The sequence below is a fragment of the Poromitra crassiceps genome (assembly GCF_964638095.1).
Source record: "Poromitra crassiceps genome assembly, chromosome: 8".
Classification (NCBI taxonomy): domain Eukaryota; kingdom Metazoa; phylum Chordata; class Actinopteri; order Beryciformes; family Melamphaidae; genus Poromitra; species Poromitra crassiceps.
The window spans coordinates 21551116-21565957 of record NC_139629.1 but is presented as its reverse complement, the minus strand read 5'-3'; the positions used below and the strand labels follow the sequence as shown (position 1 = coordinate 21565957).

Here is a 14842-nt window from a genome sequence, read left to right as displayed (position 1 = left end):
TGAAATATCCTCATTCACTAGATGTCATCAAGCTGATGAAACACAGCTTGTCCACACAAGGGGGCAGCATACAAATGAACCGTTTCACACCAAGTCTGACAACAGTGGAGACCCCCCCCACCCCCACTGCGCTGCCCCCTGTGTGCGATGTGGGGAGTGTCTCGTTCTTACAGTTTGCCTCCACTTGTTAAAGCGATCCAGACAGCTGCAACAGACACAGGGATCGCTCGCGTCTGTGTCTCTGCTCCCCTAACAGCAGATCCACGCCAACTGCCTGTCACCTTGATTCAATTACTCCCAATTAATTGTTCTGCTTGACCTGCAGCGTAAACAAAAACCCACAGTTGAAATGAAGAAGCAATTTAAAGAAGCTTTGGGGAGTGCTGCTCTGAAAACACACAGAGACAGAGACAGAGAGAGAGAGAGAGAGAGAGAGAGAGAGAGAGAGAGAATGGGGACAGATATGAGAGATGGAGTGGGGAAGAGAAGAAAAAGCTTTTTTGGAGGAAAATAGGATGCGGGAAGCGAGGGGACAGGTGTGAGAGATGGAGAAGAGGAGAGGAAGGGAGGAGAGGAAGCGGTAAACAAAAACCAGGATGGAGCTATCTTCTGGGGGACAGGTGGAAGAGACTTTGAAGAACGGGTAACACTTTATTTGGATAGTCTGCTTATACAGAGAGTCGGTTTTGTAACATTTCAACAGCTTATGCAGTAGTTGACGTTCAACAACTCAACTGTTTTGCCTGTTTTGTCTGTCGATGTTTAACCAATTGCGTTTGGTTGCGGCACACCTGATTCTCATCACCATGTTGTTGAATTGTCATAGCCTCCACGCGGCAAGACTCAGCCTCCATTCTTCATTCTGAGTCTCGAACTAGCACGCCAATATGGTGTCGCAGGCTCCGCTAAAAAGGGCCCTCTTCATACACGTACTGTAGCAATCACAATAAGACAGTACTTGCCTGACACACAAGGTTGTTGTCCGTCGCAACGTCCAATTGGTGTTCCTAAATATTGCGTAGTTTCCAATACCGCCTATACCGTGCGTCGCCAGTGCTGAGATTTGCGAGTGTCAGTCATTATTGTCAGCTGATTCGCTGTGAAGCCTGTCTCTGTCATGTGTAGCGTATAGCTTGGCTTTGAGTGGTGGAGAGTCGGGGGGAGGCGAGGCATTTGCGGTAGTTTCGAGATCATCAAACTGCAGCCTACCTGTAAACAACCTGCACGGTCTGCAGCCTACCTGTAAACAACCTGCACGGTCTGCAGCCTACCTGTAAACAACCTGCACGGTCTGCAGACTACCTGTAAACAACCTGCACGGTCTGCAGACTACCTGTAAACAACCTGCACGGTCTGCAGACTACCTGTAAACAACCTGCACGGTCTGCAGACTACCTGTAAACAACCTGCACGGTCTGCAGACTACCTGTAAACAACCTGCACGGTCTGCAGACTACCTGTAAACAACCTGCACGGTCTGCAGACTACCTGTAAACAACCTGCACGGTCTGCAGCCTACCTGTAAACAACCTGCACGGTCTGCAGACTACCTGTAAACAACCTGCACGGTCTGCAGACTACCTGTAAACAACCTGCACGGTCTGCAGCCTACCTGTAAACAACCTGCACGGTCTGCAGACTACCTGTAAACAACCTGCACGGTCTGCAGCCTACCTGTAAACAACCTGCACGGTCTGCAGACTACCTGTAAACAACCTGCACGGTCTGCAGACTACCTGTAAACAACCTGCACGGTCTGCAGCCTACCTGTAAACAACCTGCACGGTCTGCAGCCTACCTGTAAACAACCTGCACGGTCTGCAGACTACCTGTAAACAACCTGCACGGTCTGTAGACTACCTGTAAACAACCTGCACGGTCTGCAGACTACCTGTAAACAACCTGCACGGTCTGCAGACTACCTGTAAACAACCTGCACGGTCTGCAGACTACCTGTAAACAACCTGCACGGTCTGCAGCCTACCTGTAAACAACCTGCACGGTCTGCAGACTACCTGTAAACAACCTGCACGGTCTGTAGACTACCTGTAAACAACCTGCACGGTCTGCAGACTACCTGTAAACAACCTGCACGGTCTGCAGCCTACCTGTAAACAACCTGCACGGTCTGCAGACTACCTGTAAACAACCTGCACGGTCTGCAGACTACCTGTAAACAACCTGCACGGTCTGTAGACTACCTGTAAACAACCTGCACGGTCTGCAGCCTACCTGTAAACAACCTGCACGGTCTGTAGACTACCTGTAAACAACCTGCACGGTCTGTAGACTACCTGTAAACAACCTGCACGGTCTGTAGACTACCTGTAAACAACCTGCACGGTCTGTAGACTACCTGTAAACAACCTGCACGGTCTGTAGACTACCTGTAAACAACCTGCACGGTCTGTAGACTACCTGTAAACAACCTGCACGGTCTGCAGACTACCTGTAAACAACCTGCACGGTCTGTAGACTACCTGTAAACAACCTGCACGGTCTGTAGACTACCTGTAAACAACCTGCACGGTCTGTAGACTACCTGTAAACAACCTGCACGGTCTGCAGACTACCTGTAAACAACCTGCACGGTCTGTAGACTACCTGTAAACAACCTGCACGGTCTGCAGCCTACCTGTAAACAACCTGCACGGTCTGTAGACTACATGTAAACAACCTGCACGGTCTGTAGACTACCTGTAAACAACCTGCATGGTCTGCAGCCTACCTGTAAACAACCTGCACGGTCTGTAGACTACCTGTAAACAACCTGCACGGTCTGTAGACTACCTGTAAACAACCTGCACGGTCTGTAGACTACCTGTAAACAACCTCCACGGTCTGCAGCCTACCTGTAAACAACCTGCACGGTCTGTAGACTACCTGTAAACAACCTGCACGGTCTGTAGACTACCTGTAAACAACCTGCACGGTCTGCAGACTACCTGTAAACAACCTGCACGGTCTGCAGACTACCTGTAAACAACCTGCACGGTCTGCAGCCTACCTGTAAACAACCTGCACGGTCTGTAGACTACCTGTAAACAACCTGCACGGTCTGCAGACTACCTGTAAACAACCTGCACGGTCTGCAGCCTACCTGTAAACAACCTGCAGTTAGAAAGCTCATTTTCAGCTTCATCTGCGGTGCAATGTGGCAAGCAAGAAGACTGAGCCATGCGTGTCCCTGTACTGAACTGCTAAACTGTCACCAAATTGAACCTGGATGTAATAATGACATGTGAAGCCCACGGCTGCAAGGAGTAATTAACGTTCGCCAACTAACACTTTCCTCGTCACGGTGAGTGAAAAACAAATCTATCTGTTATAGCAGCTGTGTGCCTCTAGTCTAACCCTCCCAACACTGCATACTATGTCCATGTGAGCCTTTTTACTAAATGATTCAGAGGAAATTTATTATTAGTGTGTGTGTGTGTGTGTGTGTGTGTGTGGAGAGAGAGAGAGGTGTGTGTGTGTGTGTGTGTGTGTGTGTGTGTGTGTGTGTGTGTGTGTGTGTGTGCGCGTGTGTGTGTGTGTGTGTGTGTGTGTGTGTGTGTGTGTGTGTGTGTATGTAGAGAGAAAGTAGTGTGTGTGTGTGTGTGTGGGTGTGGGTGTGTGTGTGTGTGTGTGTGTGTGTGTGTGTGTGTGTGTGTGTGTGTGTGTGGGGGTCAAATTGAATGCCCACCCTGCGATGTTTCTCTCCTGCTGATACTATTCCTCCTCGCTCGTTTCTGCCGTCTGTGTGTGGTCATCCGCAGCTCGGTGGCACCTCACCTGCAGGAGGCAGCACACAGACAGCAGCGTTGTTCTCTGTGTGTCTGTTCCCTCTTTGTTGAACTTGTTGCCTGGCCCAGAGCGGAACTTGCGGCCCCAGTCACTGCCATTACAGTTGCGGGTGCTTCCGGTCTAACGTTGTTGAGTTTTCCAGTCACAACATTGTCCCCCGTTCCCCCGCGAGGGCTTGCCCGCTTCTCGGGCCCGCAGATGCGCAGCTCGCAAGCTATGTGCGCTCACCCGGCCTCGCCCGCTACGTGGAAGAAAATCCCTTTCCGGTCCCTGCAAGCTCTGCCATTGGCTCCAATCGGCTCCGACTGAGCGGCTGCGTCCATTTATGGATTTCCTTTCCGCTCCCTGCGTGTCGAATCTGTCTTAAATCTCAAATGCCTCCGCCGCTGTGAAATGACAACAACAACAACGCTAGCTCGTTGCTACATGGTGAAAATGGTTTTTGACGAAGATTTGGATTGTGCAATAAAGCAGGCCTGCTTGCTACTTTCAGTGGATGGTTGTAAAGGTAACAGAGCCCCCCCCCCCCCCCCCCCCCTCCCCCCCCGGTGCAGGGAGAGAGTCTGGCAAGCGAGACTAATACTCGGTAGACTCTGTAGGCGGACTATCCAAATAAAGTGTTACCAAATCTTCTACAAGTGTTAACGAAGAGTTCAGAAGGAAAGAGGTGGGAGCGGAGGGAGAAAATGTACAATGCACATAAACAGGTTTTTGCCCGGGATCTGATGTCTGCTAAAAGGCCTGTAATGCTCCGGACCTGTCCTCAGATCTGATGTCTGCTAAAAGGCCTGTAATGCTCCGGACCTGTCCTCAGCGGACCCCACCTTCAACTGATATCTGCCTGTTGGACATTTGAATCCAGTCAAATTCAAAATGCAGCACATCCTCGCTCACCTGCCCTCCCTCCCCTCATCCCCGCGCCCCTCCTGGCAGTGTTATTATTGTTATTAAAATCTGCTTTGGCTGATCTCCGATCAGTCGTCAGGTGCTCGTTTGGGCTGGAAGCAGCTGGATCTTAATGGGCATCAGTGGTGTCTGCCGGCTCCCCCCAGCCACCAAGGTGACATCCAGCGCCTGGAAAATGAGCCTCTAAGTGCCCCTGTTGTCTCTCTCTCATCTCGTCTACATCCGCTGGACATCATCACATTGTCAAGACCATTAGACCCTGTTTCTTTCTTCTTCTTCTTCTTTCATCACGACAGTTTCTCTCTCATCTCCCCTAAGAAGTTCCAGCGGCATGTAACATGAACATCAGACATGCCTATCAGAGTTTTTATTTTTTCTGCTCGTGCGTTGCCATGGTAATGACACATGGTGAGCAGGGTAGAAAGAGAGTAAGCTAAGGTATAAGGAGCTGAGCGGACACATCCCGGGCAATTAAGGGCTTTTTGATGCCCTGACGAGCTGCTAGCCATCGCCACCTGGTGGCTGGTCCTGACGAGCTGTTAGCCATCGTCACCATGGTGGCTCATTCTGCTCTCAGCATCATCTCTCTCTCTACCTCTGTTCACACTGTGTGACTGTCTCTTTTAGAGAGGACGAAGAAGAGAGACAGTGAAAAGAGGGTGTAGGACCTACAGATGTACCTGAAAACGAATCCGTTATTCGGGACAGCACACATAATGTGAGGGAAACAGATATTTCTTCTACCCGAAGTTGCTCGTTTTTATTTTTTATTTTATTTTTTTGGGGGGGGGGCGGGGGGGGGGTGTCATGACCAGTGCTGTAGTGGTAAAAAAAAAAGTGGGTAAACTATACTTTTGACTCGAGGCAGCTTTCTCACGCGGCACCGGCAGTGTTATAACGGCGGATAAATAAGCTTCCGTGACCGATATACAAGACAAAATATGAGAGTATATAGAACAACTTAATCTGAATCATATAGCCCTATAAGGTATATCAGGGGGTTCCCCCACATTTCTGAGTAGCCAGCCAGATAGAAAAAGTAGCTGGCTATGGGATGGGCCTTGCCCCTCGAGGGGGGTCCGGGGGGATTTTTCCCCGGAAGATTTTTTTTTTTACATTTTAAAGTAAAATTCATCAACCTGGTGCATTTGAGAGCAAAATGAACTACACACATCTCTAATGTGTTGTGACTTTACAAATAATTAGGCCTAAACAATCAATATAAAATGTATTTATTGAACATTTGTTGAATTTCTCCAGGTATGAAAAGTTAAATTATACAGTAGGTAGCCTACTTTAAAGGACCTTGTATGAACCCAGTATATACAGTTTGAAGAGTAATATAGTTCTCTCTCTCACACACACTGTACCTGTGATTGTCAGCTTCAGCTTTATAGCTAAAAGTATGTAGACAGATTGAATCTGTGATTCTTGAATACCAATATATAATTCAAACTGTCCACAAACACATTGGGCAAGGATAGGTAGACAACATACTGTACATGGAAATAAAAGTGGTTCTGCCACTCTGGCCACTAAATTTTAGTCAGCCAATATTTATTTATACAGATCTCGGCACAACAAACACCAGTATGTTTCTAGATAGTTTTCAACATGGTCGTATTATATTGGCTTTATACAGTAGCACCTGGACTATTCAAGTCGACTCGCACGCACCTATTGTTACAAACTTTACTTGATCAGAGGGAAATCAATCATGTTTCTTACACCAGTGATTCACTCTTCAGTTGTAAAACGGTGAGCCTATATGATTTTCCCCACTCCGGACACACATTTTTAACCAACCTTACCTATGTTCAGCTCACCATGAGCTGGTCTCCAAATGCGCATTGCGCATCGCTGGCACAATGGCACCGTTAAGTTGTTTGAAGGGAGCGCTGTCTGGGCAGGCAAGCACAGCTCGATAAAGGCACCAACGTGACCGGGGCCGTGTACCTTTCCCGCGGAGCGCTCAACAAAAATAGGCTACGGTTCGCGGAGATCCTGGTCAGTGCCATGCCCATGTGTAATCTTTTTTCTTTTCTTTTGGTGTGTGATGTGCTTGGCGTGGTCTCCGCATCAACGGAGTTTACGCGAACGTGTTAAAACTCGTGCAATAATAAGTGTGCATAAACGATTTAAACATGTGAGTAAACGATCTTAAAAGGTGCCTAAACGCTGCAGAGCATTGAAAAAGGTACGTAAACGCCGTTTACGTGCGTTTAGCCACCACTACAGCCCTGGTCATGACATGTAAATAAAGGATTTGAATTTCAACTTCATTTCTTTCATCATTTGTAAAACATAAAATATAGTAGTAACACCTCTAATAGAGAGTTACTGGACATCATGAGTTATCCTTTTAGCAGAACTGTGTCCTGAGTCAGTCCGTTTTGCTGCTATTGTCCTAAGTCAGACACCAGTTACTGTTATGCTTTAAATGACCATGTAATGTTTCCAACTAGTTAAATGGTTTAAGAGTCAAGTATAACTTCTTAGTTACTGAAAATGTCATCTATTGGATCGCTTTATTTTACTTGTTAGCCTCTTCAAATCCTGCTGTACCCACTGCATAGGAAACCATAATGTTGTCTCAGTAAAAAGGGGGGAAAAATGCAAATTAATTATAGATCTATTAGCACATGAATTATCTATACGAAATGAAGGTACAACAAGGAAACTTTATACAATGGGTAGTTTCAGCCAAGCATACATATACCAGCAATACTCAGCTGTGGCTCATACCTGCAGGAGTATTGTAAAACCATCATAGTAGTGATCACAGTACTACTATTTCCATTCGTTATGTTATTTTTGTTACAGTTTTAACTGAAAATTCAAAACATAATTCTGCACGAGTCTCAAAAGCACTTCAGAGGTGAACATCCTCCATAGCTAAATCACATCATTCTTAGACGCCACCTGCAAGAGTCAAATCAGCATCTCTGATTAAGACCATTCGGTTGTTTTTCTCCCTCTTGATGGCATCATTAGGGACGTGTTATTAAAAAGAGCAAGAGAAAAGGTCACCACTGAACCTTTGATCAATTGGCTACAAAGTGTTCCGCCCACATCGGTGATAAAGAGAGAGAGAGAGAGAGAGAGAGAGAGAGAGAGAGAGAGAGAGAGAGAGAGAGAGAGAGAGAGAGAGAGAGAGAGAGACTCTGGAGAAGTGTGTGTGGACGTTTCGTTCCCTCGCTCTGATCTCACTCTCTATTTATGGTAATGATTGATTGCAAATTCCTCTGCTATTTGGCCGTGAATCAGAAAGCAGTTGTGTATTTGTTTGCTGCTTATATTCTTGGTTACTGTATATGATTCTTGGTTATATTATGCTAGGGAATGTGTGGTGAAAGACATCAACTTAAGCGACAGTAAACCCAGGAGATCGAATGTGATTTTTTATTTTTTTTATTTAATAATCTCTCAACTGCTCCTAATGATTTATTGATGTCTCGCTATCTTTCCACTCCTATTTTCTCTTCCTCTTTCACCCCTCTAATACAAATTTTCCCATAACCACACTAAACACATTCTCCCTATCTCACATCTTCATACACACACCTCCATTCCCCGTTCCCCCAACGCCCATATTTCCTACTCCAGGCGACTCCCTGCTGAAGCACAATGGAATGAAGTTCACTACCAAAGACAGGGATAACGACCACTCGGAGAACAACTGCGCCTCCTTCTACCACGGTGCCTGGTGGTACCGTAACTGCCACACCTCCAACCTTAACGGGCAGTACTTGCGCGGTCAGCACACCTCCTACGCCGACGGCATCGAGTGGTCCTCCTGGACCGGCTGGCAGTACTCCCTCAAGTTCTCCGAGATGAAGATACGGCCCACCCGTGACCCCGAGGGCAAATGAGGAAGTTACAGGAGGGAAATATTTAAAAAAAAAAAGAAGAAAATGATCGAAAATTTTAAAATACACAAAAAAACCACAAGGCTGTCGTTACTTGTCTTGATATTGTTTATGGACTGAAACATATGTCTTCTTTTGAGTTTAGTTGACTCTGCTGTCGCCTTATGTCCCTCTTGTCCCCTGATGTTTCTTGTGCTCCGGTCCATCACTTAGGCTACTAGTGTCATGCTGGCTCTCATGATCCGTCGCCCGGTCCCTCTCCTCTTCTGTGCCACCTCCTGGAGGAGATTTAACGGTGATGCCCTTGTTTTTGATCATTCTCTCCACAATGACCCCTAGAACCACATACCTGAGCGCCGCCCGGGCCCACAGCCCGCTCCTAAGAGGAGCACTTTTTCTAGCATTACTCACTTTCCATCCATCCGACACAGAGGTCCAATCATCCCCTTCAAGATCACACACCACTGACCTCCTCCTGACATGTGACCTACAAGAGCACACACCACTGACCTCCTCCTGACATGTGACCTACAAGAGCACACACCACTGACCTCCTCCTGACATGTGACCTACAAGAGCACACACCACTGACCTCCTCCTGACATGTGACTTTGACCTACAAGATCACCACTGACCTCCTCCTGACATGTGACTTTGACCTACAAGATCACCACTGACCTCCTCCTGACATGTGACCTACAAGAGCACACACCACTGACCTCCTCCTGACATGTGACTTTGACCTACAAGATCACCACTGACCTCCTCCTGACATGTGACTTTGACCTACAAGATCACCACTGACCTCCTCCTGACATGTGACTTTGACCTACAAGATCACCACTGACCTCCTCCTGACATGTGACTTTGACCTACAAGATCACCACTGACCTCCTCCTGACATGTGACCTACAAGAACACACACCACTGACCTCCTCCTGACATGTGACTTTGACCTACAAGATCACCACTGACCTCCTCCTGACATGTGACCTACAAGAGCACACACCACTGACCTCCTCCTGACATGTGACTTTGACCTACAAGATCACCACTGACCTCCTCCTGACATGTGACTTTGACCTACAAGATCACCACTGACCTCCTCCTGACATGTGACTTTGACCTACAAGATCACACACCACTGACCTCCTCCTGACATGTGACCTACAAGAGCACACACCACTGACCTCCTCCTGACATGTGACTTTGACCTACAAGATCACCACTGACCTCCTCCTGACATGTGATTTTGACCTACAAGATCACACACCACTGACCTCCTCCTGACATGTGACCTACAAGATCACACACCACTGACCTCCTCCTGACATGTGACCTACAAGATCACCACTGACCTCCTCCTGACATGTGACCTACAAGATCACCACTGACCTCCTCCTGACATGTGACCTACAAGATCACCACTGACCTCCTCCTGACATGTGACTTTGACAACAGCACATAAAACATGAACAACGTACAGTATGTCGAGCATGTAAAAACCTGCCATTTTCAGCGTGTAGGTTGCTAGCTGGCAGGTTGTTTCATGTAGCGACAGGTACTTTGAACAAACGCTGACAGTGAAAGTGGAAAGGCGATTCCCTGTCTGCTCCGTCTCAAATGGACAGCACCAAGGGCAGATCTTTCAGCTAGCCTACTCGTGTTGAGTCAGACTAAATCATCAGTGACTGACGTGAGGGCAGTGAAGGTGAGCTGACTGACCTTAAGTCCAGTGGCTGAGTCATGGGGTGCCTCTGTAGATCTCTGTGTGTTATAGAATGAGACAACACAATATAAGATACAAGTCCCTCCCCCTCTGCACAGCACGGACAGAGTTCCACTGCAACAAGAGCATTCCTCTCTGAGAAGGACCGACACAGTGTAGGTGTCACATTTGCATGCTTGATCTGTGTGAATGAGACCCAGCAGAGCAGTGCCTCCGCTAATGAGAGAGAGACAGAGACAATGAGAGAGAGAGAGAGAGAGAGAGACAACTAGAGAGAGAGAGAGAGAGAGACAACGAGGAAACCATTTGACACGGGTTGAAGTAGAGGGAAAAGGGGGCAGCATAAATCAAAGGGAGGGAGGGTGAAAGTGGAATAATATAAGAGTCCAAAAAAGATGAGGGAGAGAGAGATGAGATAAAGAGAGAGAGATGATGATGATGAAAGAGAGAGATGAGAGGAAGAGAGAGAGATGATGATGATGATGATGATGAAAGAGAGAGATGAGAGGAAGAGAGAGAGATGATGATGATGATGATGATGAAAGAGAGAGATGAGAGGAAGAGAGAGAGAAGATGAAAGAGAGAGATGAGAGGAAGAGAGAGAGAAGATGAAAGAGAGAGATGAGAGGAAGAGAGAGAAGATGATGAGAGAGAGAGATGAGAGGAAGAGAGAGAGAAGATGAAAGAGAGAGATGAGAGGAAGAGAGAGAGAAGATGAAAGAGAGAGATGAGAGGAAGAGAGACAGAAGATGAAAGAGAGAGATGAGAGGAAGAGAGAGAGAAGATGAAAGAGAGAGATGAGAGGAAGAGAGAGATGATGATGATGATGATGAAAGAGAGAGATGAGAGGAAGAGAGAGAGATGAGATAAAGAGAGAGAGATGATGATGATGATGATGAAATAGAGAGATGAGAGAGAGAGAGAGATGATGATGATGATGATGAAAGAGAGAGAGGAGAGAGAGAGAGAGAGAGAGAGAGAGACAGTGGAGTGGATCTCATTCATCTGACTTGGGCCATTAGGGAGCATATTGGGCACTTTGTCTGATCTGCCTGCCAGCTGAGCGCGGGCCAACTGATGCAGCACTCACAGATGGTAAGCCAGTGCTGTGTTTACGTGTGTGTGTGTGTGTGTGTGTGTGTGAGAGAGAGAAAGAGAAAGAGAGCGAGACAAAAACAGAGAGAGAGAGAGAGAAAGAGAGAGTTCTCAGTGGTTCTCAAAGTTTTTCACATCAAGGACCCCTAAACTGACACAAATGAGGGGGCTGTTCAGACAGGGCGTGTGTATTTTCAGAAGCCTTTCTGCAATTCATTCTCTATGGTAAAGACGCGCTCCTCTTTCAAGGACCACACCTGCCGTTTAAGCGCTCTTGGCGGCTAGTGTTTTTTGGGCGGTGCGCTCTGGGCGTCTCAATCTGAGAAAAGGTTCAACATTTGGAGGAAAAGCGCGCTGCTCGTCAGTCACTCCTCCTACCTCTTCTCCTGCCAGGGGACGTTCAAACTCTGCTGTTGCCAGAATTGCTAATAATCCAGCTTTTGTGTTTACAGTGTGAACAATCAGCAACAACAAACAGACGAAACTAGCTGGCTACCGGTGTGTGTGTGTGTGTGGGGGGGGGGGGGGGGGGCTGGGGGGGGGGGGTGCGCCGTGGCTGTGGTCTATGCGCACTGGAAGCGCTCTCGACATGATTTCCAAAGCGTTCTGATCTGAAATACACACATCCTGTCTGAACAGCCCCTTAGACTATGGACCCCCATTTGATCAGATTTTGTCCCAGGGTCCCCCATCTGATAAGATTTCTGCGTTTTATTACAGTGTATGAAACCCATGACCAAAACAGTCATTCTGTCATTGTTTTACTTATGAATGGAATTATAGTTGAAATAAATTATTCCCATTTTTGCTGGGGACCCCCTGGAACCCCCTCAAGGACTCCTGGAGGCCCCCGGACCCCACTTTGAGAGCCACTGCTCTAAACACAATTAACTTCCTCGCGTAAGTTCAGTAAAGAGACTCAGACTAGAATGTGCAGCTTCTACAGACGAAACAACATGAGGATGGTTCACAGGCCATCACTCGCTCCATCTGAAACGTTAAAACAACAAAGTCTGTCATGCAAATCCCTGTGGCGGCCAGCAGGAGGAGATGTTGAGGAGATTATCGAAGGAAAACGGTGGAATGAACAGGGAATCCAAAAGTGATTGTTTTGCCATCCCTACTCCCTTAATGTTATTTTTGTGGACCAGACCTGACCAGAACCCCCCAACACCCCCCCCCCCCCACACACACACACACACACACACACACACACACACACACACACACCACACACCTCTGAGTCGGTCTTCTGATTTGTAATCTTCTCCTTTCCGGCTGGTTATCATGGGTTTTTGGTTTCTGTGTAACACCAAGTTTATTCTTCTTACGCTAACAGAGGCAAAAGTCGCTGTAGAATCATGTTTGACGCTCTCAAACCGCCGTCATTTTCTTCTGAACAGGAACTCTACAAAGTGTTAGGACACGCCAACAACGCAAATTGACAAAAACAAACAACAAAAAAGTTTGTCTGTACAGTATTATGAAGAAAAAAAGGAAAACATAACGGTAACCTGTGGGACGAAAATAGTGCAATTTTGAATATTTTTTCCAGTTGGTGAATCAACCATTTTCATTTGTCAGTTTCATCAAGTTTCTTTAGATGTATTGAAAGCTTTAAAAAAAAGAAAAGAAATATCTGTAGATTTTATTGTACAGGGTGTATGACTTTTAGAGCATGTGAAGCTGTTTTCATACTATGCTAACAGACAATGAGAACTGGAGCACACAGACTTTGCATATCCACTGGGGGGAAATGGAGAGAAGAGAGATGTCTATAATGGGGACTGGAGTTATTCCCCCTTTCACCACGTGAGTGACAGGAGGGAGGGGCTTGTGCTGCTCTGAAGGGTGAGCATCAGCGAAGAGGAACGGATGGGATGACTACAAAAGCACATTCAATTCTCTCGCACAAAGACAAGAAGCTACCACAATGGCGCCGCAACACCGGAGAGATCCGGCACCCCTGGGTGCTATATGGCTATGACATAATGCTCTTTCTGTGGGGAAAACCCCCGTGGCACTCACTGGGAGACTGAATCTGTACTGAAGGAAATACAGTAGCACCAGTTTATTGCCCAGATGCCGCCCCCCCGACCCCCCATCGCTGATGCTTGGAAGGGCATCACTGTGTGCCTGTGTGTGTGTGTGTGTGTGTGTGTGTGTGAGCTGTATGTATAGGCTGCAGAAGTCTGCAGCACCTCAGCTACACACACCTATCCACGACCACATACTGAGGGACATAACAACAGGACATAGAGGTCGCTGTCTTGGTGGACTACGGCCACCGCCCCCCCCTACTAACTGTACATCAAAGCACAGACACATGTATGTTGTTATTAATAGTTATTATGTTGCCATGGCGCAGATCGGACATGAACATTTGGGGAGAGAGTGCAACAAATGTTACAAATTGTTGCAATCTATGAAGTGGATTAACTACTGGTGTGTGAGGTCGATTGATTCCCTGGGCAAACAGGGAGACGGAATTGGATTGTATGTCAGAGCGTGCACGCGTGTGTGTGTGTGCGTGTGCGTGTGTGTGTGTGTGTGTGTGTGTGCGTGCGTGTGCGTGCATGTGTGCGTGCGTGCATGTGTGCGTATGTGTGTGTGTGCGTGTGTGTGCGTGTGTGTGTGTGTGTGTGTCTGTGTGCGTGCGTGCGTGTGCATGTGTGTGTGTGTGTCCGCGTGTCTATGTGTGTACGCGTAATGCACATGCTTGGGGTTTGTACGTGCCATGTGCATGAGCGAGACGAGGGCGATGGAGGGAGGCTGAGACGATGTCTCTCTGTTGGGATTTGGAAGTAATGCGATGCTTATGTACAATTTGCCCTCCCTGCTATTTGTGTTGATAACAGAGAGATTTAAATAATTATAATGAACTATTACTTAATGTGATTGTGAATCCATTAGAGTGGATCACCACCCCTTCTGGTACTGTGTTGAACTGCGCTCATACCCCCCTTTAACCCGCTAAACCAGTGGTTCTCAAACCTTTTCACGTCAAGGACAGAAATTAGACCACGGAACCCCATTTGTTACGATTTTGTCCCAGGTTACACACCCCCCCCCCCCCCCCCCCATCATCTGATATGATTTTTGCTTTTATCCCAGAAAGTGTATGAAACCCATGACCAAAATGATCATACATTCTGTCGTTCTGGAATTATACTAAAAATAAAGTATTCCCCTTTTTTGCTGGGGACCCCCTGGAACCCCCCCAAGGACCCCCTAGGGGTCCCCGCGCCCCACCTTGAGAACCACTGCTCTAAACACACTCACTCCCACATGGTGTCCTTCTTATGTAATATCCACTCGAACACATGTTGTGCTCACTGTATATGTTGCTGCCATATATTCCTGTGTTCTGTAGGTGTAGAACTCCACGGCCCCGCCCCTCTCTTGCTGGACTCTGTGACTTGGTTGTTTCACAGTGGCTGTCTGTCTCTGCTGCAGC

At 47.3% G+C, this 14842-nt stretch overlaps 1 protein-coding gene across 1 annotated transcript in view; it reads left to right on the top strand.

Annotated features, from left to right (window-relative positions):
* The window catches only part of fibcd1b (fibrinogen C domain containing 1b), a gene marked incomplete at its 3' end in the record, with an annotated part of 227426 nt that extends 218862 nt beyond the window's left edge, over positions 1-8564 (top strand). The window contains exon 8 of the mRNA XM_083641568.1: positions 8299-8564. Within this exon, the coding sequence (XP_083497694.1) occupies positions 8299-8564 (266 nt within the window). The remainder of the gene's footprint in view (positions 1-8298) is intronic.
* Positions 8565-14842: the final 6278 nt, after the last annotated feature.